This window comes from Crotalus tigris, unplaced genomic scaffold, assembly GCF_016545835.1.
Source record: "Crotalus tigris isolate CLP2741 ecotype Arizona unplaced genomic scaffold, ASM1654583v1 scf7180000018040.1558517, whole genome shotgun sequence".
In the NCBI taxonomy this organism is placed as follows: domain Eukaryota; kingdom Metazoa; phylum Chordata; class Lepidosauria; order Squamata; family Viperidae; genus Crotalus; species Crotalus tigris.
This window is the reverse complement of record NW_024096790.1, coordinates 750,333-772,193: the sequence shown is the minus strand read 5'-3', so window position 1 is coordinate 772,193 and position 21,861 is coordinate 750,333. Positions and strand designations below refer to the sequence as shown.

Here is a 21,861-nt window from a genome sequence, read left to right as displayed (position 1 = left end):
AAAAAAATCCTCCATTACCTCATTTACACTATCATTTAAGCATCACCCTTAAGCACTGGAGAGAGGTCCACAAAAATGTTTGTGTGTATGTGTGAGAGAAAGGGGGGGGATTTGATTTATATTTACTTAAAGGAAGCTTTCTGAATCTGGTCCTTTCAAATATGCTTGGGTTCTAAGGTCCCATAGCTTTATTTCCACAGAGGCCAGAAAAATCAGCTTTGATAATAAAGATATAGAGTGAATCTATTTAGCTACATCACAAAAGTAGCATGTTGGAAGATGTTTTTGTAGGAATTACAAATTAGTATGTGTGTATGTGTGTGTGTTTGTGTTTGTGTGTGTGTGTTTGAATATTAATAGCTCTGATCTCTGGGCTTGATAATTAGGTTGCAAACATTTCGTCTCCATTCGGGGAGAAATCTTAATTGTCCCTCATGTCCATCCACAAGGACGCAGAAGGACACAGATTCAATCTAACCGGGACCACAAATATAATCAAGCAAAGTCAAGGAGAGAAAGAGAATTCCTCAAGGCCTGGTTCTCCACCAACCAATCAGTAAACAGACACATTGACATCGACTCTGCCTACCAACCACTGAGAGAGAGAGAGAGAGAGAGAGAGAGGGCTGCTTCAAGTGAAATACCAGAAGCAACATTCCAAACAAACTGAACACAATTCAAACTGTACTAAAGATATCCCCTCAAATGGAGATGAAATGTTTGCAACCTAATTATCAAGCCCGTGTATGTGTGTGTGTGTGTGTATATATACTGTGTGTGTATATATATATATATATATATATATATATATATATATATATATATGTTACAAAAAACAAATAGTGACCACCAAGAGAATAAATAGAAAATATTTAATAACCAAACCTAGCTTTCGTCGGGTGCTCCCGACATCGTCAGGGTTTTTAAAAGGCAGTCGTTGGGGGAAGCTTATATGCAATCCCTAGTTGTCTGCATCCGGCTTTTAGATCATGTAACTGGCCCCAGCTGGCCGTGCTGAGTTCCGAGTGCATCTCTCATGTCAGCATGTGGTTCTTTCTTATCACCTCTCCGTACTCCGCCGTGCATACTTCTATCATTGACCCTGGGGCTGGACAGGATCCTTTCCCTTCTCTTTCTAGCAGTAACCCTTTCCATTCCCCCACCCCTATCAGTGTAACTCTCTTTATTAGATGGGGGGTGCAGATCATTCAGTCTTCCTCCAACCCCTTTGTATGTCTCAACCAAGTTACAATCGATCTTTCTCACCCTTGGTGATCGTAACCTAGGTGTCTTACCCCCCCCCCACTCCACAACATCCATCCTCCTGTCTCCTTCCATGCATGCCATCCCAGCTCGTTCACCATCCAATCCGACAACCCTCCCCCTTCGTTCACGAGGGCTATCTCTTCTCGCCATGGCAACAGCGGCACTCTGTTGTTGGAGTTTGGAGTCTTCTGGTGGAGAATGAGAAGGGGAGATTTGAATGGAGCAGATGGGATACCGATCGGCGGTGAACAGAACGACAGAGTGCCGCTGTTGCCATGGCGAGAAGAGATAGTCCTTGTGAACAAAGAGGGAGGGTTGTCGGATTGGATGGTGAATGAACTGGGATGGCATGCATGGAAGGAGACAGGAGGGTGGATGTTGTGGAGCGGGGGGTGAGACACCTAGGTTACGATCGATTGTAACTTGGTTGAGACATACAAAGGGGTTGGAGGAAGACTGAATGATCTGCACCCCCCATCTAATAAAGAGAGTTACACTGATAGGGGTGGGGGAATGGAAAGGGTTACTGCTAGAAAGAGAAGGGAAAGGATCCTGTCCAGCCCCAGGGTCAATGATAGAAGTATGCACGGTGGAGTACGGAGAGGTGATAAGAAAGAATCACATGCTGACATGAGAGATGCACTCGGAACTCAGCACGGCCAGCTGGGGCCAGTTACATGATTTAAAAGCCAGATGCAGACAATTAGGGATTGCATATAAGCTTCCCCCAATGACTGCCTTTTTTAAACCCTGACGATGTCGGGAGCACCCGACGAAAGCTAGGTTTGGTTATTAAATATTTTCTATTTATTCTCTTGGTGGTCACTATTTATTTGTTTTTTGTAACATGGATATACCCAAGAGTCGGATTTTTACCTGTATAGCTAACTATATGTGTGTGTGTGTGTGTGTGTGTGTGTGTAATAAAAACAAATAAATACGAACACCAGGATAATATCAAACTAGGATTTGTTTAATAAAAATGCTGAGCTTTCATCAGCCAGCACTGCCAACATCATCAGAGCATAGAAACAAGTCAATGGGAGTTTCCTTTTATAACACCAGCTGGTTTTGTGCACGGCTCTTGGACCTAGTCATCAGTCCCTCTGATGTTTCTGATTGTTTAATTCTTGAAAGGCACGTACTTGCTGTTCCCTTGATGGTTTTTAAAGCTGCAATTCCCTTATCCACTTTCTTTTCTCCAATCTCCTCCCTTGTGCACCCCCTGCTGTCCATCATTGCACCACCAATTTCTAGGGCTGCTGTTCCCCCCCCCTTTCTTTTGCCCATCGCTTTCTTCATATGCATCCCATCATCCAGATTCATTGTTCCTTCCTCCCCCTCTTTTTCGGTCGTTTTCCTCACCTGCCCACGGCTATCTGCTGTAATCTCAATGATTTTTAGGGTCGTTACTCCCCCCTCCTCCTTTTCAACCGTTGATTCGTTCATGTGTTTCCAACCACCCCATTGTGTTACATGTTTTCGCTCATTCCCTCTCCTCATTTCTACCCCAAAGCACACCCGTTCTTTCCCTGGAGGGCTGTTGGCAGGATGTGTATCCAATAAAGTCCTCTTGCTTTTTCGCTCCGCTACTCCTGCGCATGCGTGAGTGTTTCTGAGATGGTCCACCAAATGGGTCTGAATGTTTGTCCAGGAGGGCTCTGGCATGCCCATTCCTGCCTCCACTCTTCTATTGGAGGATGTTGTCCCTCTCAAGGGATGCCCCAAGGCATATTGAGAGCCTCCTTCCTGGCATTAACTCTGATCTTTCATCATCCGTGATCCTCGCTCTTGCAACACCAAACTCTCTGCAAGGTGTGCATTGAATTCTACTCCACCCTTAATTGGGCAAAAGGAAGGAGAGGGGGGGAACAGCAGCCCTAGAAATTGGTGGTGCAATGACGGACAGCAGGAGGTGCACAAGGGAGGAGATTGGAGAAAAGAAAGTGGATAAGGGAATTGCGGCTTTAAAAACCATCAAGGGAACAGCGAGTATGTGCCTTTCAAGAATGAAACAATCAGAGACATCAGAGGGACCGATGACTAGGTCCAAGAGCCGTGCACAAAACTGGCCGGTGTTATAAAAGGAAATCTCCTTGATAGCTGCAAAAATCTGAATCCCAGGCATATTTGTTCAATAACACAGCCTTCGATCTCCGGGAGAGGTATAAACCAGTTGTTTATTGCTAAAAAGATATTTAAAAACAATAAAAACAACTATTTACAATGTTAAAAGAAACAACTACTAGCTTTCGCTGATCCCCTGCCAGCGTCCTCAGAGTAAAGCTTAGGGGGTAGGGAGATTCTTTATACCTCTCCCAGAGGTCAAAGGCTGTGTTATTGAATATATATATATATATACACATATACATATACGTAGGTCTTTGGTTGTTCGGGTTTTCTCCCGCGTAAAATTGGATTCCAATTTTACGCGGGAGAAAACCCGAACAACCAAAGACCTACATACAAATACCCGCGAAAACCTCAGAAAACATATACATATACACATACACACACATATATAGGAATAGTATAGGAATTCACATTAAAGTACTCTGACTGCTGGCTGTCTATTATCTGCTTGAAAAATCCAATGACAGAAAATCCATCACCTCACTAGGTAATTTCACTGTCAATGTATTGGCATATTATTTAACATTTTAAAGATGCTCGGTGCTATGGTTGGACAATTTGGCTTTGTGTATACTTTTTTCCTTTTTTTGTGCATCTCATCTCAAAGAAAGTCATCTGCCATTTGTATAATATTAATGAAGAGGATACCAAGGAGAACAGAAGAAAAAATCTACTGCTCTATACTTCAGCAGGTCTTGCTCCCAGCATACAGATCTTCAATAGTACCTACTCAAACGTCTTCTTCTTCGAAATGACTCTGGTAAAGCATTTGGGGAGGGTAAATTGTTCAGTGGGAGAGAACAGGATTTGCAAAGTGAAAAGCTTAGATTCCTTTCCTGATATCACCAGTTAGATTCAAGTGGCAAATGATTGAAAGATGTAAAAGAGAGAGAGAGAGACTGCCAGTAGTATGAGGCAAGAATAGATAAATGTTAAAATAGTCAGATCTGGTGCACAGCAGCATCTCGTCTTTGTATTATTTTGTAGCAGAAATCAGCAATTTTTTCAGATGATGGGCATTATTGTCTGATTTTACATGTTACAAAAGGTATTACAAAAATGTAGAACATTTCCAAAATGACAGTGTTTTTTTTTTTTTTAAAGAATGCCTGAATTTGCAGTTGTCATGCAAAAATAGTAATTTTACAAGACTTGGAACTTTTTTATACCACTAACATTGTATAGAATTTGGCAATCTCATGGAATTTACACCATTTATTTTAAATAAATTATCTTACTTTTTAAATTTAATTTTGGTTTCCTTTAAGAGAATCATGTGTGCCATGATTCCTGCAAGAATTGGACTACCAGATTTCACAGTGCTTAGAAGATCTAAATAAAAAATAGTGGTCTTCGTAAACAAAAAAGTTGAGATTCATAACATTGCTCAGGCTGAAAGTGTATTGTAGTTGAACAGAGAAGGCATATTATGACCACTGTACCTGATAATATAAAATTTCAAGCAAATACATATACGACATACTGTATATATGTGTCTGTGTCTGTGTACATGCTGCATTCATAATGATTTATACTATTTCCAGGATCAGATCTCAGTCATCAATTACTGTGAATTACAGCAAGAGATGACTTTAGTCCATTTATGGGCTGCCATAACCAGCTCTTGCGGAGAAAAGACTGCTGAATTGGGCAAAAATAATTTGCATTAATTTGAATTAAAATGTTTGTTTTATTTATTTATTACATTTTTATGCTGCCCATTTCCCCTATAAGGTTAAAATGTTCATTTCTGAAATGGCAGAATGTTATTTTAGTTTGATATTTGTAATACATACTCATTTATTTTCTTGGCCAAAGTTGGTTTGTCACTGTTTTCTTCCAGTATATATACTGTATCTACACCTAGTTTACGTCTAGTCTATAATCTTGAGGTTTTTTTTGTAGTCTTCTATCCAAATACTAATCAAGCTTGACCTTGTGTACTTCTTGCAAGATGTCCCAATAAAAATAAGAAATTTCCATTACTTATGTTTTTCATTTTTTCCAAGGAGCTCGTAACTTGTTCAAAAGTAGTTTATCCCCACCTAAGCATCAAACAATAAATTTGGTTAAAAGATTGGCTCACGCAGGCTAAGCTTGTAAATTTGGCTGAGAAGAGAACTGAATCTAAACCTACCATACCATACAATCTATATAAATAAAAATGTAAATGTTTGTTTGTTCAAAATCTTAAATCTCCGAAAGTTCTTCACCGATTGCTTTGAAATTTTGACACAAAGTTGCATTCGAATACGTGCGTGTTTTATATACCAATATTATATAGATGTCACACAAGTGACAGGTAAAAACATGCTTTTTTTGAAAAACAGCGCCATCTGTTGGACGTAAAAGCAACACACGCTACGATTTCAGATAATCTCTATATCTGCACAGACAATGGAACAACAACAAATATTGTATACCCACAAGTATTGTGAAGTTAAACATATTACAAACGTGCGCTTTCTCTTTTCTTTCTTTTCCATTTAACCAGACTGAGCCACAGCAACGCGTGGCTGGGTACAGCTAGTACTAAATATATATTAAAATCATGATGCATAATTAAGAACATATACATGACTATGGCTGTTTAAACTTTAAGATTGAAAGTTTTTTTCTGACAATTTCTAAAGGGAAAAGGAGACGAAGAAGTGGATTCATGGTTTATTGATATCCCTAGAGAAAGGATTACATACAATACAGGTGAGAGATTGTTATAATAGCCTGTTTCTGTTAATGGGATTATTGCTGCTTCCTTAGTTTAATTTGCACCAATATTCCAGTAGTGTGATCCTTATGTTGTATATAGTATGTTTAGGTGTGTGTCATGTATGGGTTTCACTTTGAGAACGGGCAACTAAATTTCATTTTTGATATGTGCCATTGTGCCCACAGTAAAAAAATGACAATAAAGGTTATCTTATCTTATATCTTATCTTTCCATTTATTTTATTTTTTAAGTCATATTAACCATAAACAATATAAAATGATAAATATAAATGTAAAATGCTAATATAAAATAAGAAAATGACATGAACCCCCAAATATGGAAACATACTCATTACTGAAAAGTCCACTGAATATGCCTGGCTGTATTGTATATTAAAGAAAAATGTTAATATTACACTTGGATGTTCATAGGAATTATCCTCATTTTCTATTTCCTGTTTGACTAGATATTGCTCCAGTAGAGGAATGGTTTGTAAAATTCAATATGCATCATGGGTTAGGTATGTTCACTACTGAAGGAACATTATTGGATATAAAGCGAGGTAAGTTATAGCTCCATTCCGGTGAAATAACTTGTAGTAGCTACATTCAGTTCAAAGCTTTCTGAAGGTGTTCAAATATTAAATGTTCGTCATCTGAATGGCTAAAACACTGTGCTCATGAGGAGAGATTTGTTTGCTGGCAGCTGAGATAGATTTTCAAGTGATTTTTATTCCTGGTATTTAAGGCAAATAAATCAGAATCAAATAAGGATAGATAGTCTTGCTATGTTTTCTTTTTAATGGCATTGTTCTCCAGGAAGTATTGGAATTTAGATATTAGATGCATAGTATTTAGGATTGGGCTCATAATAATGGGGCTGAAAATATATTTTCATTCATTTTAGTAATGAAAATCTATATTTCCGTATTTTATAGTAAAGTTACAAAACTGTGCAGAATACACATTTCTTACATATTAACCTCACTGTCTTATATTTTACAGAGCCAATTCTTCAGTGGCTTCATAAACTTGGTACTTATGTAAATATTAATAAAACAATGTCTGAGATAACAGATTTGTCAATAACAAAGAGTCCTTGTGCAAGTGATGTAGCAATAATTGGTGTGATTTATAGAAAGAAAGATACAGGTAAGTACAACATCTTGTGACTGCATACTATTTGATGAGTGTTGCATAGCTGTAACCACCAATGATAATAGATTTGCTATCAAACAAGGTAATCTGATCTATGTGTACTTAGAACCAAATCTCACTACATGTTCCTATTCATATAGGTAGTTCTCAACTTAGGACCACAAGTGAGCCCAAAAGCGAGACATTTGTTAAGTGAAATTTGCCCCATTTTACAACTTTTCTTGCCTCAGTTGTTAATTTAATCACTGCAGTTGTTTAGTAAAGTGAATCTGGCTTCCCCCATTGACTTTGTTTGTCAGAAGATTGCAAGAAGGTGATCAAATGACCCCCAGGACCCTGCAACCATCTTAGATATGAGTCAGTTGCCAAGCATCTGAATTTTGATCATGGAGATGTTGCAATGGTCATAAGTGTGAAAAACGGTCATAAGTCACTTTTTTCAGTTCCGTTTTAATTCTGAATGGTCACTAAATGAACTGTTATAAGTCAAGGACTATCTGTACAACCTAGAACTAAGGAGAAACTTCCTGACAGTTAGAACAATTAATCAGTGGAACAACCTGCCTCCAGAAGCGGTGAATGCTCCAACACTGGAAGTTTTAAAGAAGAGACTGGACAGCCATTTGTCCGAAATGGTATAGGGTTACCTGCCTGAGCAGGGGGTAGGACTAGTTGACCTCCAAGGTACCCTCCAACATTATTATTATTATTATTACTATTACTATTATTATTTAGGAATAAATCACAGTGAGCTCAGTGGGTTTAATTTCTGAATAAATAAATGAATTCATCGGGAGTTGAGCTCAACTCATAATAGACTTTGTCTTTTAAACCTGTAAGGATTTGCTTAAGACTGGAAACTATTTTACTTCCAGAAATCTATAAATACAAGAATTAAGTAAATTTATTTCAAGTACACACACACCCAGAGACAAGCAAAAGTGTAAGAAATTTGGCATCTTCCAGATTATTCTTCTTATTGGTACTTCATCCCCATATTTTTCATGTTTCTAACTTAAGTTGAGTGAGGAAAAAAATCTTACTGGGCAGGATTCTGTGTTGGTAGTTGCATGTTGTTGTTTTTTCTCTACAAGAACATCCATTTTCTGGAAGTAACAGTCCTCTGAGGGGATGAGAGAAGATCCCAATGCAGCAGGCTTCTGAGTTGATTATCACTTGCCTTCCTATTTTTCTAGTTAGCTATGATCTCCAAGAAGTGATTGGTAATAACAGTAATTTCAAAGAATGCTAAAATGGTGAATCTTGTGACTAGTTCTAAAAAAAAATTGCATAACTTTCTTCTGCTGGTTGTCTCAAAGGTGCTTTTTTTCCCCCAAAGATAACTGGACTATGCTTTTTTCTTGAGGAAGAAGAAGGCATTTTGCTTTTCATCCAAGAAGCTTCATCAGTTCTGGCTGGATGGGTGGGGGGGGGGAGAAGGGAAGTGTTGCGTCCTTGGCGGGAAAACAGACACGAGAAGCAGCTGGAGTTCTCAGTTTCTTTTATTCAGCGTTCAGCTTACAGGAAGATGGCTTCAGCCTCGCCCAAACGCCTCGCAGCCTCTTATATAGGCAACTCCCGGGTAAATGGGTTACTTTTCCCGCGCCAGCACCCGCGCATGCGCACGGCGCTGGCGACAGCCTGTCTGGTCCCGGGCAGCTTTGCACCTGCCCGGGACTGCCTGCAAACGCCCGAGCCGTTTGCAAAGGCTCGGGACATAACACCCCTTTCCCCCGGGCTAAAACTACTACCAACATACAACATTTATTTTATATGACATTTTGCTCCCCAGTGCTCCCACTGTTTACTGGCCTTTGCCTTGCCAGCAATGTTATGTAGTCTTCTAGTACTTAGGAGATTTCTTTGCTCTCTGTGACCTTCTTAGCTGTGGGTTACTGGCATAAGTCCCCTGACTGGAGGGAGGCGTGAGCCTGTTCTCTCTATTGTGCCCTGGTGTCTTCCAAGGACTGTGCCCCGATGCCTGGCCTGCTTGCTTGCCCACCGGGCTCGTCAGGCCAGGGCTTCTGTTGCTTTGTGACCTGGTTGACCTACCTAGCTGTAGACCCTCAGGCCCCTTGAAGTGATAGCCACTGCTGGGCGTCTCTGTAGAACCTCCTAGGTCAGTCCAAGACCTGTCAGGAGGCTGTCCATTCCCTGAACCCCATTCTGTGCTCGGGCTCGTGTGGGTTTCTGTACTTTCCCAAAACTCAGGTGTTCCCTGATTTGTGCTAGGGTTGTTGTAGTCGGGACTTGGTTCCTCGACTAGCTCTGTGTATGTTTGACCCCCTGTAGGATTTGGGGTAAGGTCAGGCCAACCTTGGGGATTGTGTGCCAGCTCTCTTGCGGGGAATGATTTGTTGGGATGCCCCCGGGTATCCTCCGTGACTGGAGTGCTGTGTGACGTGTGTGGAACGTGAGTATGCCCCCGGGGTGACTCCCTGGCTGGAGTAGGCGTGGATGCCTGGTAGTTAGGTAAGCTCATGGAATTCTTGTTCGGAGCTCTCGCGGAACCCTGGGATGGGCCGTTTGTGGCTCCCTCAGTGGAGATGGGCAGTAACTCTTGCCCTTCCCTTTGCTCCAAAGGGTCCCCCTCCCCCCCTGGAAAAGACCCAGGAGTCTCAGCAGAAAAGTCTCGCCTAGAGCGAAGTTGGTCGATGTGCCGACGTAGGACACGACCGTTGTCCAGGGCAACCTCGTAGGAGAGAGGACCTGTGATCCTGGACACAGAAGCGGGGACCCATGTATGACCAGGCCCGTAATTGCGAGCCCAAACCGGGGCACCCACAAGTAGTTGTCTAGGTGCCCTAGGATGTGAGGTAGATGAAGGCAGTCTGTCCGGATGCAACCGGTCAAGTCTAGTAGTAAGTTGGCGCCCCCAACGAAGTTCAGCTGGACTTCTCCCTTTCAGGCGTTCTTCTTGGGGTTGTGCCTTTCGTCGGCTCAGACACACAGCTGCAATATGCCCTTGTTTGCCGCATGCCCGGCAGGTAGCGGAGCGGAACTTGCAGTCGGTTCTCCTGTGGCGACCTCCACAGCCGATGCACTTGAGCAGAGCCGAAGAGCTTCCCTTCTGGTTCTCTTCCTTCGCGGGGTGTAGACGGTCGACTTCCTCGTCCGGATCCTCCTCGGAGTTTCGTCGGACGTCTTCCTGGTGCACGGACGCACCCTCTGCACTGTTTCTGATCGGCCGCATGTTTTTGATGGCGCCGCCTGCTGCTTCTTCTGCGGTGACTTCCCTTAAGGCGTCTTGGAAGGATAATTCTTCCTTGGCAAAAAGTCTCTGTTGTAGCTCTCGATGCCTTAGCCCGCACACGAATCGGTCCCTCAGTCGTTCCTCGAGGTCCTTGAACTCGCAGGGCTTGGCGGCCTTCCGTAGCGCGGCGATGTATTCCTTGGCTGTTTCACCGGACCGTTGATCCCTCTGCTCGAAGGTGTGGCGCCATGAGATAACGGACACCTTGGGGTGGAAGTGCTCTTTCAGCAGCTTCTTCAGGTCTGCGTAGCTTACAGACTCTACTGGAACAGGTGCTGCAAGATTTTCTGCGATTTCGAAGGCGTCTTGGCCGCAAACGCAAAGCAGGGTGGCGGCCTTCAAGCTATCTTCCCTCACTTGGTTTGCCTTGAAGTAGTTCTCCATTCTGGATACGTAGGACTCCCACCGCTCTGGATGTGAGACGTCGAATTCCGAAAGCCTTCCGATTTTCGCCATCTTCGGATCTTCAGGAGACGGGTCTATCAGCCAGCCTACCCCCGAATGCGCACCGGATTGGCGGGTAGCTGCCGAGTCGACGCCGTTCCTCTTCCGCCGCTCAGGACTCCTTGGGTAAGCTTACACTTCTTCCTTTCCAGGTAGTGCAAGGCATCCCACCTCGTCGCCAGTGTTGCGTCCTTGGCGGGAAAACAGACACGAGAAGCAGCTGGAGTTCTCAGTTTCTTTTATTCAGCGTTCAGCTTACAGGAAGATGGCTTCAGCCTCGCCCAAACGCCTCGCAGCCTCTTATATAGGCAACTCCCGGGTAAATGGGTTACTTTTCCCGCGCCAGCACCCGCGCATGCGCACGGCGCTGGCGACAGCCTGTCTGGTCCCGGGCAGCTTTGCACCTGCCTGGGACTGCCTGCAAACGCCCGAGCCGTTTGCAAAGGCTCGGGACATAACAGGAAGGATAAGTTCTGATGACTAGTCAGAATTAAACCTTCCATTCCTCCCCACCTCCACCATCCAGCCAAAACTGATGAAGGTTCTTGGTTGAGAAGTGAAATGTCTTCTTTTTCCTCAAGGAAAAAACATAGTCCAGTTACCTTTGGGGGGGGGAAGCATCTTTGGGACAACAATGACTTGGATGACAGAGAATCTCCATAGAAATCTTTCTTCTGTTGGGAAACGTGTTGAATGAGGACATTTCCACATGGACTTTGAGTTGATCTTTTTCTGGTTTAGCTGAATTGAATTCAGAATCACGCACATACATAAAACTCCACAGTAGTCTATTTAGCTACTCCTACCTACCATGTTTTGTTAAGAACAAGAAATTCAGTTGAGCTATTATGTTCTGCAAGCTTCTGAAGATGCCAAAGGGCTTCCATCTAGAGATGGGCTATGACTGTAGTAGATGTTGTCCTTTTGCAGTGTTGTTTCCACCTATCCTGTAAAATCAAATATAAAAGAAATGTGTTATTTTTCTTCATCCACAGGAATCCAAATCTCTGTTACACCTCTGAAATTTCTATATCACTTGTAGAAATTAGCAGCATACAATATTGTACTATGTATCCAGATTTATTTATGATTCTATGATTCTTGTCTGTATACTTTTTATAGGAATAGTTATAGGAGTCACTGAAGATGGATTTATGAATCGAGATGTAATTTGGCATAATTTAACAGATAACATTTGTGTTCTCATGGATTATGGTAATTTTTCTTTTCAATTAGTGTTTGTCTTTTTTCATTTGTAGATTTCTGTATATAGATCCTAAAGGGCATAAGACTCATGTAGCCCTAAAAAATTTAACTGTAGGCTTCAGAACCCTCTCCCCAATTTGTACCAATTATCATTTTTGATAAGTCTAAAGGAGAAATATTAAATAATATGATTGGAAAGAAAACATACTAATTTAATTGTAGCTTAATGAAAATAAAAGATAGGCTCAAGATACAGAAGGATCTTGACAGACTTGAACATTGTTCCCTACCTAAGAAAATGAAATTTAATGTAGAGAAAAGTAAGGTTCTACATTTAGACCAGAAAAACCAAATGAACAGGTACAGAATAGGCAATGCCTGCTTCTAGAAGTCCTAGTGAACAATCACATAGATATGAGCCAGCAGTGTGTTGCAGCTGCCAAAAAAGCCAACACAGTCCTCAGCTGCATTAATAGAGAAATAGAATCAAGATCAGATGAAGTGTTAATATCACTTTATAATGCCTTGGTAAGACCACACTTGCAATATTGCATCCAATTTTGGTTGCCACAATATAAAAAAGATGTTGAGACTCCAGAAAAAGTGCAGAAAAGAGCAACAAAGATGATTAGGGGGCTGAAGGCTAAAACATATGAAGAACGGTTGCAGGAATTGGGTATGCCTATTCAATTAAAAGAAGGGCTAGGGGCAACATGATAGCAGTGTTCTAATATGTAAAGGGCTACCACAAAGAAGAGGGAGTCAACCTATTCATCCATTGCTTCTTGTCTTGAAGGCAGTATAAGAAGCAATGGATGGAAACTAATTAAGGAGAGAACCAATCTACCAACCAACTAAGGAGAAATTTCCTAACAATTAGAACAATTAATCAGTGGAACGACTTGCCAGTTGTGGGTACTCCAACACTGGAGGTTTCTAAGAAAAGATTGGATAACCATTTGTCTGAAAAGGTACAGGGTTTCCTTCTTGAGCAAGGAGTTGGACTAGAACACCTTCAAGGTCCCTTTATTAAATTTAGTTACCTGATGTTTTTTGGAGAAAGAGCCTGAAAACATTGTACACCCCATTCTTTAAGGCCTATTAGAATTCTGTATTGTAATTGTATGCTTTCAAGAGAAGATCAGGATGTGTCATGTGACTTATGTCATCTCTTCAGACTCTCCAAATCACTGACTCAGGATAATCATTACCCTTTTAATCCTAAAAGATAATTGCTAGTGCCCTTTCATTCTGAAGTCAAATAAGCAGTTGGAGTTCAGGGGTTTCAATTAATGCCTCATAAGCAACTGGCTTTTCCCATGAATTGTCCTGCTGATGTTTCAGTCACGATTATTTAATTTCCAGGTCCAAGCTGGAGTGAATCGGTATCCCTGTACATACCCAGATCCTTCCCTGTATTTTAAACCATCCTCTTATCAATGCTATTTTCATTTTGTCTTCTTTTTATAGAAATGCACCCAATTTGCAATTTCTAGATTAAATATATGGGTTCAAATACATTCTGCATTTCTCCCAAAATTTCAAACCAGTTCATAAATTCTTAATGCTGTACAAATATCAGTGTCTTAGAATAACATTTAATTATAAATACTTTAATTTTTTAAAAAACATATACAAAATTAGGACAAAACAAACCTACTGTAGACTAGACACATGAGCAATGGAAATAGGCTTCTGTTCCCATTTTAAGCATTTATTTCTAAATAAACTACCTAATAAGTGAAGCTCTCTGGATAGATTACAATAAAAACACCAAACAAAAAATAATACAATTCAAGTTAAAACATATCCAGTAAAATAAAATAAAGATATCATGCAAATTAGCCAGCAACAAGATAGTCTTCAGAATCTAAAACAATATGAATTTAAAACAATTTAAAAGAAAATAAAGGAAAAATAAAAAGGTCTTCCCACAATGACAAAATAATGCTAATATGGGCATCAGTCAAGCCACTCTGGGAAGGGCATTCTAGCAAGTCTCCCACATTGAGTTCACCTTTATACCATCCAGCTAAGAAAATTATGTCACAAATAAAAAGGTAAAGGTTTCCCCTTTCCAGTCATGTCTGACTCTAGGGGGTGGTACTCATCTTTGTTTCTTAGCCAGGGGAACCAGCATTGTCCAAAGACATTTCCATGGTCAAGTGGCCAACATGACTATAGGCCAAGACACACGGAATGCTGTTAACCTTCCCACCGAAGTGGTACCTATTTATCTACTTGCATTTGCATGCTTTCAAACTGCTAGGTGGACAGGAGCTGAGGCAGATAACATGAGCTCATCTTGTCATGCAGCTTTTGAGTCTCAAACCCAGGCTCTCAGCTTATCATATGACAAGCTTAGCATCTTTAACTGCTGACCCACCACGCCTCATCATAAATAAGATCTGCAATATGCGTTGGACTAATGACATGTTGTGGGAGTCCCAGGGTAGCTATGGAGACCTACTCTCCTCCAGAATAAATATATTTATTCAGATCCCCCAGGACAATCAGTCTGGGCATTCTCAACCCAGGTCCAAAACCAAATCTTTCAGCCCAGGAAGGGAGATTGATGGATACCAGGTGGGCACTACACTAGCAGAATGCTCTGTTATCTGGGAATTTCCCTATTATCTGACAACAGAGCTCTTGTGACTGCGAACTCGACCACCTGCCAATTAGTTCCATGCTCCTCCTGGCTAGTTAAGCTGCTGAGGAGGGATGTGTGATTGAGTTCTAGCAGTGGTGAAGAGTGAGTTGTTCCTCTGACTCTAAGAAGTATTGATTCACCCCCTTCTCAAAAAGATATTACTAGATCCCACCATACTGGACAATTTTTGATCTTTCTTTAGGGAAGATTGTGGAAAAGGTGATTGCAACAAACTTCAGTGGACTGCGTATGCAATAGATTATCTGAAACCTTTTCAGACAGGTTTCAGGCCTGAGGATGGGACAGAAAGAGCATTGGTCATGCTTTTGAATGATCTCAAAAACAGGTTTGGGATAGTGCATCCATTCTTCAATGCCATCGACCATGGTATTCTTCTGGATTGGATGGAAGTGGGCATAACTATATTGTACTGGTTCTTTTCCTCCCTAGGGGTATACCGTCATTGTTGATCAGGAGTGAATGATCTAATACTTGACCATTACTATGTGGGATTTTGCAGAGTTCAGTATTCTCTCCACACCTCTTCAACATTTACATGTTGAAGCTGATGATACTTCACCCATGGCAACAATGTTCACCAGTATGCTGATGATATTCCATCACAACTCTGCCATTAGAAAATTAAGTATGCTGTTGATGTCCTGTCCTGGTGCCAGAAGGATGGGGGGGGGGGTTGGATGGAGAAAAACAGTCTTCAACAAAACCATGGTTCTGAGTTCTAGGGCCATTTTACCTCTTTGCTACTGGATGGATGGCACTGCCCCAAACAGATCCAGTGTGCAGTCTGGGGAGTTCTTCTAGTGTCATGATCCCTGCTTGAATAGCAGGCAGAGGCTGTGGCTGGGAGCAACTTTGTGTTGTGTGCCCAGTGTGTGTGTTCCTGATTTAGGAGGCAAGTGCAGAATAAGTTGGTGTGGGAAATTATTTGTGCCCCTAGAATGATACATGTTATACCTCTGTTTCCACAAACTTCATTGGTTGCCAGTTTGCTTGTGGCTCCGATTCAAGCTATTGGCTTTGACCTTTAAAATCCTACATGACATTGAGCTGAGTTATCTGAGGGACCATCTCTCCCTAATTACATCTATTCATCCCATCAGGTCTGGCAAGAGGAGCATGTTATTGGTCCTTTCTGCTAAGAAACTCACTCTGATAGGACTCAGAAGACAAATATTATATATATTTCTGTTTCATGGTTTTAACAGTTTCTCCATCTAGTTTTTAATCTTTACTAAAAATTCTGCAAGACACAAATCTATTTGCTTTAAATGTTTTGTTATTTGTGTATACCTTGCTGTTGTTTATTTATCTGTCAGCTCCAACTTCCTTGGTCTTTAATATATTAACATAAATGTCCATACTCCTTATTGCATCATACACTCCATCTAAAATCCATTGTAAATCATTCAAGTTCCAGATAGCAACACAATATTTTCTGCATACAAATGTAAACATACCTTCATGTCCCCAGCCATGATGCATGTTGAAAGATATAAAAACAAAATAACCATGAATCCTTTTCTTTTCCACAGATTGCTCTGGACTTGCACTTGTGGATATCCTTCTAATAAATACTCGTTTAATAATACTTACTACATTGGGTCTATTTGTCAGTGAAGATCTGCGGTATCCTTCAGAACATAAATTGAAAGTATGTTTTGAATGTATCCTTCCCCTATGATATGATGTAGTAAAGTTAACAAAGAACATACTGAAAAAATGTTCAGAGGACATTTGAACTGTGACATTTTAGGCTTTCAGAAATCCATTGAGGGAAAGTGAGGGGTGACAGTAAGCTAGATCAAACTAAAGAAGTAGAACACAGAGTTAGAGGAAAAAGTTAGAAAACTCTCTGTGTAGTAAGGAACAGAAACAGAGTAATACGCTGTTTGTTTCTGTAGAAAAATATTCACAAATTGTTTCATAATTACTCTCTCTGCCTCTTCTATAACAATGAAAACTACTGGCAAATCTGATGATGGCTATATATTGAATCATCCAAAATCAAGATTATAGCTCAAGATTTGGACTTGATGTAGTCAAATAAACACTTTATTTTCGTGCATTTATTTTAAAGATACATAGCCTATATTTCTATTTAAGTCATTGATCTGCTTTAAAGCTATTAACTTGTTCTCATGGCAAAGCAGCTATAATAGAGAATATGATGTTAAACTTTTTATCCTGTTCTTTGGTGTCCTTGTTATTGTTCTACTGTTCTGCTATGAATTCAAGGCAATCAAGCTTTTTCCCTCATGGCAGCTTAGAACAAATGCCAATGTAAACGGAGCTGATTTTAAAAAAAAAATTGAATTAGATACCGACTTTCTGGTAACATAATTCCAGTACAGCTTCCACTTGAAGTCTTTTAGTAAAAGATTTTGTGGTCTAGAAATAGTTTCTATAAGTGTAAGAATTCCTGCTATTTGTGGCACTCATTCTAAGCAAATAGGAAAAATTTACAAAAAAAAAATTAACTTGGACAAGGTTAACCATTCAGATAAGCAGTTGTGGTTGTGAAAAAACAGCCCACAAAGAACCCAAAACAATGGGTTCTGTATAAACATTTGAGACTAGAGACCTAAGAATGATGATATAGATACCCCTCCTTTGCAATTCTAGTGGCCAAATTCCTCAGTTAAACCAAGTTCCCATGCCTGAAATATTTGACATTTAAATGCTAGTATAAATGCAAGAAAAATGTATAATATTAGGACACAGTACTGTATCAAAGTAGCCTAAGTATTAGGTGAATATATAATAATCTATATATTTCTGATTTCTTGCTTTGCAAGGTTTAGAACAGTGGTTCTCAATCTTTTTAATGCCGCGACCCCATAATACAATTCCCCATGTTGTGGTGACCCCCAACCACTTATACATCACTGGGTGCCAGGGGCATGGCCAAAGAAAAGGGGGAAAAATGGTGGACAGCCTTGTTTGGCGACCCCCGTGAAATGGTCGTTCGACCCCAAATGGGGTCCCAACCCACAGGTTGAGAACCACTGGTTTAGAAGTTTTAATTCATTCATATTTTTCTGCTTTTTCATTTTACCTTTTCTTTCTTCCAGTTCAACAAACCAGCTTTATGTGGCTTTGAAATGGTGAGAAATTGCTAATATTTTTGCTATAGTTAGGCATAGCATTCAATTATTTGCCATGCTATTTCACTACATAATCTATTTCTTTCACAACATAATAACAAACACTTGGAAGCATTTGACTTCTCTAAGTACTCGTTTTTAACATCTTTATTTCAAAAGAAAAAAGAAGAAAGAAAGAAAGGAATGGAAAGAAAAGAAAAGACAAGACAAGAAGGAAGGAGGGAAGGAGGGAGGGAAGGAAGGAGGGTCTTCAAAATGATACATTAATAATTTACTGTATAACCAATTTATGAAATGTAGTATACAGTTTTCAGTACATTATTTGATCACAGCCTACTTCTTGTAGTTCTTAATAGAACTACATATACTTGGAGGGAAGTATGCAGAGGGATTCCTCAAGGTTCTATCTTGGGCCCAGTGCTCTTTAACATCTTCATAAATGACCTAAATGAAAGAATTGAAGGGGCATTCATCAAATTTTCAGATAACACAAAGCTGGAAGGAATTTTTAAATCTTTGGAAGATACTCAAGATTCAGAAGGTTCTTGACAGATTTGAGCATTGGGCCCTATCCAGCAAGATGCATCTCAGTGATGAGAAATATAAGGTCATTCATTTAAGCAGGAAAAATCAGATGCAAAGATGCATGATAGGCAGTACTTAGCTAACACTAGTGTTTATGAGAGGAATCTAGGTGTCCTCATGAACTCCACTTAAGTATAAGCCAGTAATGTGCTGCAGTTGACAAAAAAGTCAATGCAGTCCTGGGCTGCATCAACAAAGCAATAGTACCAAGACCAATGGACATCATAGTACTGTTTTATATGGCACTGGTGAGCCAATACTGAGTCCAGTTCTGGTTGCCGCAGTACAGAAAAGATGCTAAATTCCTAGGAAGAGTGCAGAGAACAACAAAGATGATTAGGAGTCTGGAGGCTAAGTCCTATGAAGAATAGTTAAAGGAATTATATATGTTTAATTTAACAAATATAAGATTGAGGGGAGATATGATGCCAATCTTCCAAGGAGAAATTTTCTGATTAGTGAGAATGATTAATCAGTAGCATAGCTTGTCTCCCAGAGTTGTGGGTGCTCTATTGTTGGAGGTTTTCATTAAAGATTGGACAACCATTTGTCTGAAATGGTATGAAGACTCCTGACTTGGGGAGAGAATTGGTCTAGAAGACTTCCAAGGTTTCTTCCAACCCTATGATTCTATGATTCTATTAAATAACTTTTGTGAAGCCATATTGTTGCTGGGCAAGTGTCATACTCTTACTACAGAATTGATCACAATCCTGTACCCCACCCTGACTCGTTGACTGGGATAAGAAATGGACAGGCAATGTTCTAAGAAAATTTATGAAGTTAGTTAATGTCTCCTCTTTTCTTGACATATTTCCAGTCTTGCCTACTTTATCCTATTCTACAGCAGGGCTATACTGCAGTAAATATTATTGCTGAGGGTTCAAAACCACCTCAAGACATACTGGTCACAAGGCCATTGTATCTCCTACAGTTACTCTTCTACTGATGGATTATGATGGTTGCATGCCTGATAAGAAAAAGTATTTGGGAGGGATATGAAGTAGCAGTGTGTATTTGGTGTCAAGATTATGTTGATTGCAAGTGTTTAGCTAAGCTACCATCCATGGAGCTGTCCAGGATTGGACAAAAAAACAAGGATATAGTAGTAACCCTGGAACAGAAGCAAAGAATTTAGAGATTTTTGGATGTTGGGTAGATTTTTAAAAACTGGATCTGATAGCCCTGTCTTGTGTTTTGGTTTATGGCATATGTACAAGTAGTGCTCCCAATTGTCATCATCTATAACTATACTTTTTTTCTTTCAATCCCTAGCAAGAGTCAAAATTCTGATTTGCATCAAGAAGGACCTGTGAATTATGTATTTGTAATTATTATGTGGCCTATGTGCTTCTTTTTATTGACCATGTCTGGTTAATTCCATTCTTATTCTTGAGTTACTAGACTTACTCTTCCATAATAATGTTATAGTGAAGGTCACTGCTATTAATTGCCATTATCACCAGAACAACAACTAGAGATCCTGGATCCTCATCTATCCTTGCTGGCATTTGATAATCCTAACATCTGTCTTCTTCAGCTTCATTTGTGGCAGAAGGATAATGAAGTTGAAATTGTGTATATTACCTACAGTATATAGATCATGTTCCAGTTTATATGTTACGTAATTGTTTCACATTTTGATTTCGACAGGATGATTATTATGAAGCAAAAATCTGGTATAATAAACAATGTTTAGCTAATAGAGAAGACTATGAGGGTAAGAAAACCAGATTTTTCCAATTGCAAAAAGTATGATGCATAAAGCAATATCAAAAATACTAAATGAAAATTATATTATCAGTGCTTTTTAAGTGATTGTCTTGATGTATGTCTGCAACTGTGTAAGGATTTAGTGATAAAGACATCATGGCTGAACCCACTAATAAGTATTACATGATGTTATCAAAGCCACACCAGATCTTTTGTGTAAAAGCTATGAAGATCTAATTCCTTTAAAGATTAGTTTCAAGAGTTCTGTTTAATAACTCTTTATAAACTCTTTATAAACTCTTTATAAAATGTTGAAACTAAAAATGTGCGGTTAACTAAGATAGCACTATAAAAAGTTTAAATTCACATTAAGAGCTAAAACAAGTTTATTTTAAGATCAATAACTGTTTCATTTTTAAACCATATTGGAATGTTCAAGTCCACAATAGTCGATCAAAATTAGACAAATATCCAGTCTTTTGTTAAGTCCATTAAAGAATGAAGAGTAAACTCACACATAGCTGAGTTTAAGTACAGAACTTCCTTTCTCTCTATAGAGTATTTCACACACAATATTTCGTTGTAATATTAAAATGTTGGACTGATCCAAATTCAAGATCACTCTCAGTCATAGAAGCTCACTGGGAGATTTTGGGGCAACCATTGTTTTTCATCCCCATGTACACCCCAGAATTATTGCTATGGGGGGGGAGTGTGATATGTACAATATGGTGCTTTCAGCTCCTGTTTGAAAGGCAGTCTATAAACCAGTATATAATGCATCAAATGTTTTCAGAAATTTTCATGAGACAAAGTAGATACTTTGCTACAATGCAATCCCATTAAACTAATTTAAATGTTTAGTAAAGTCTGCGAAAGCTATCCTGCCAAATATTAATGTTTATTATACGTTAACTTAATTATTTATATTTGATGCTAAAAAAAATCAGAATCCCTGTTAATTAATTGAACTAGTTTTCACAAGATATAAGGCAACCAATGGTTTTTTATTCTCTCAGAAAATACCAAGAAAACATAGCAAACTGTTAATCATAGCTAATCTTTAACCATACTCCAATATTATAATTGGAATCACACATCATACTAAGATAAAACCAGACAAATCAAATTATGATTTAGCGTAAAGTGTGTAAGTATGAACCTATTCTGTATATGAATTCTCTCTTTGTCAGGTATTGACACATTTTAAAAAAAAACCTTTAAACTAGACTTAACTAAATTTAGCAGAGACATCTTTGCAATAAAAGATATAATATTACAGATGAGTAGCTTCGGTTTAATGCCCCCCAGAAGCATGTGTCTATTCAGAAGTGAAGAAATAAAGATGAGTTGCTTGGCGTATTTGCTTTGAATTAAATCATAAGAGCATCAGAATAGCCCAACTGGATCAAACCAAGGTCTCCATGCATTTCAGAGTCTTTGTTTTTTTTATATAGGATCACTTTGTTATCCTATTTTTTATTTATTTATTTATTTATTCCCCTATTTTATTTATCTCTTAGCAATTAAAAGATATACTGTGTCTGAGTATGGAGATGCTACAAGGTTACTGACCATTTTATTTATTAAATTTTATGTTATCTTCTCTATAAGGT

General features: G+C 39.5%; 1 protein-coding gene across 2 annotated transcripts in view; it reads left to right on the top strand.

Moving 5' to 3' along the window:
• Positions 1-21,861, top strand: part of CATSPERB (cation channel sperm associated auxiliary subunit beta) — a 72,847-nt gene that overhangs the window by 6,323 nt on the left and 44,663 nt on the right. Inside the window, exons 4-11 of one of the 2 annotated variants that reach the window (XM_039346954.1) lie at positions 4,007-4,159; positions 6,033-6,102; positions 6,576-6,671; positions 7,114-7,260; positions 12,086-12,178; positions 16,376-16,494; positions 17,915-17,947; positions 20,186-20,252. In XM_039346954.1, coding sequence (XP_039202888.1) covers positions 4,007-4,159; positions 6,033-6,102; positions 6,576-6,671; positions 7,114-7,260; positions 12,086-12,178; positions 16,376-16,494; positions 17,915-17,947; positions 20,186-20,252 — 778 coding nt within the window. The remainder of the gene's footprint in view (positions 1-4,006; positions 4,160-6,032; positions 6,103-6,575; positions 6,672-7,113; positions 7,261-12,085; positions 12,179-16,375; positions 16,495-17,914; positions 17,948-20,185; positions 20,253-21,861) is intronic. The other variant, XM_039346955.1, reaches the window with a different exon arrangement.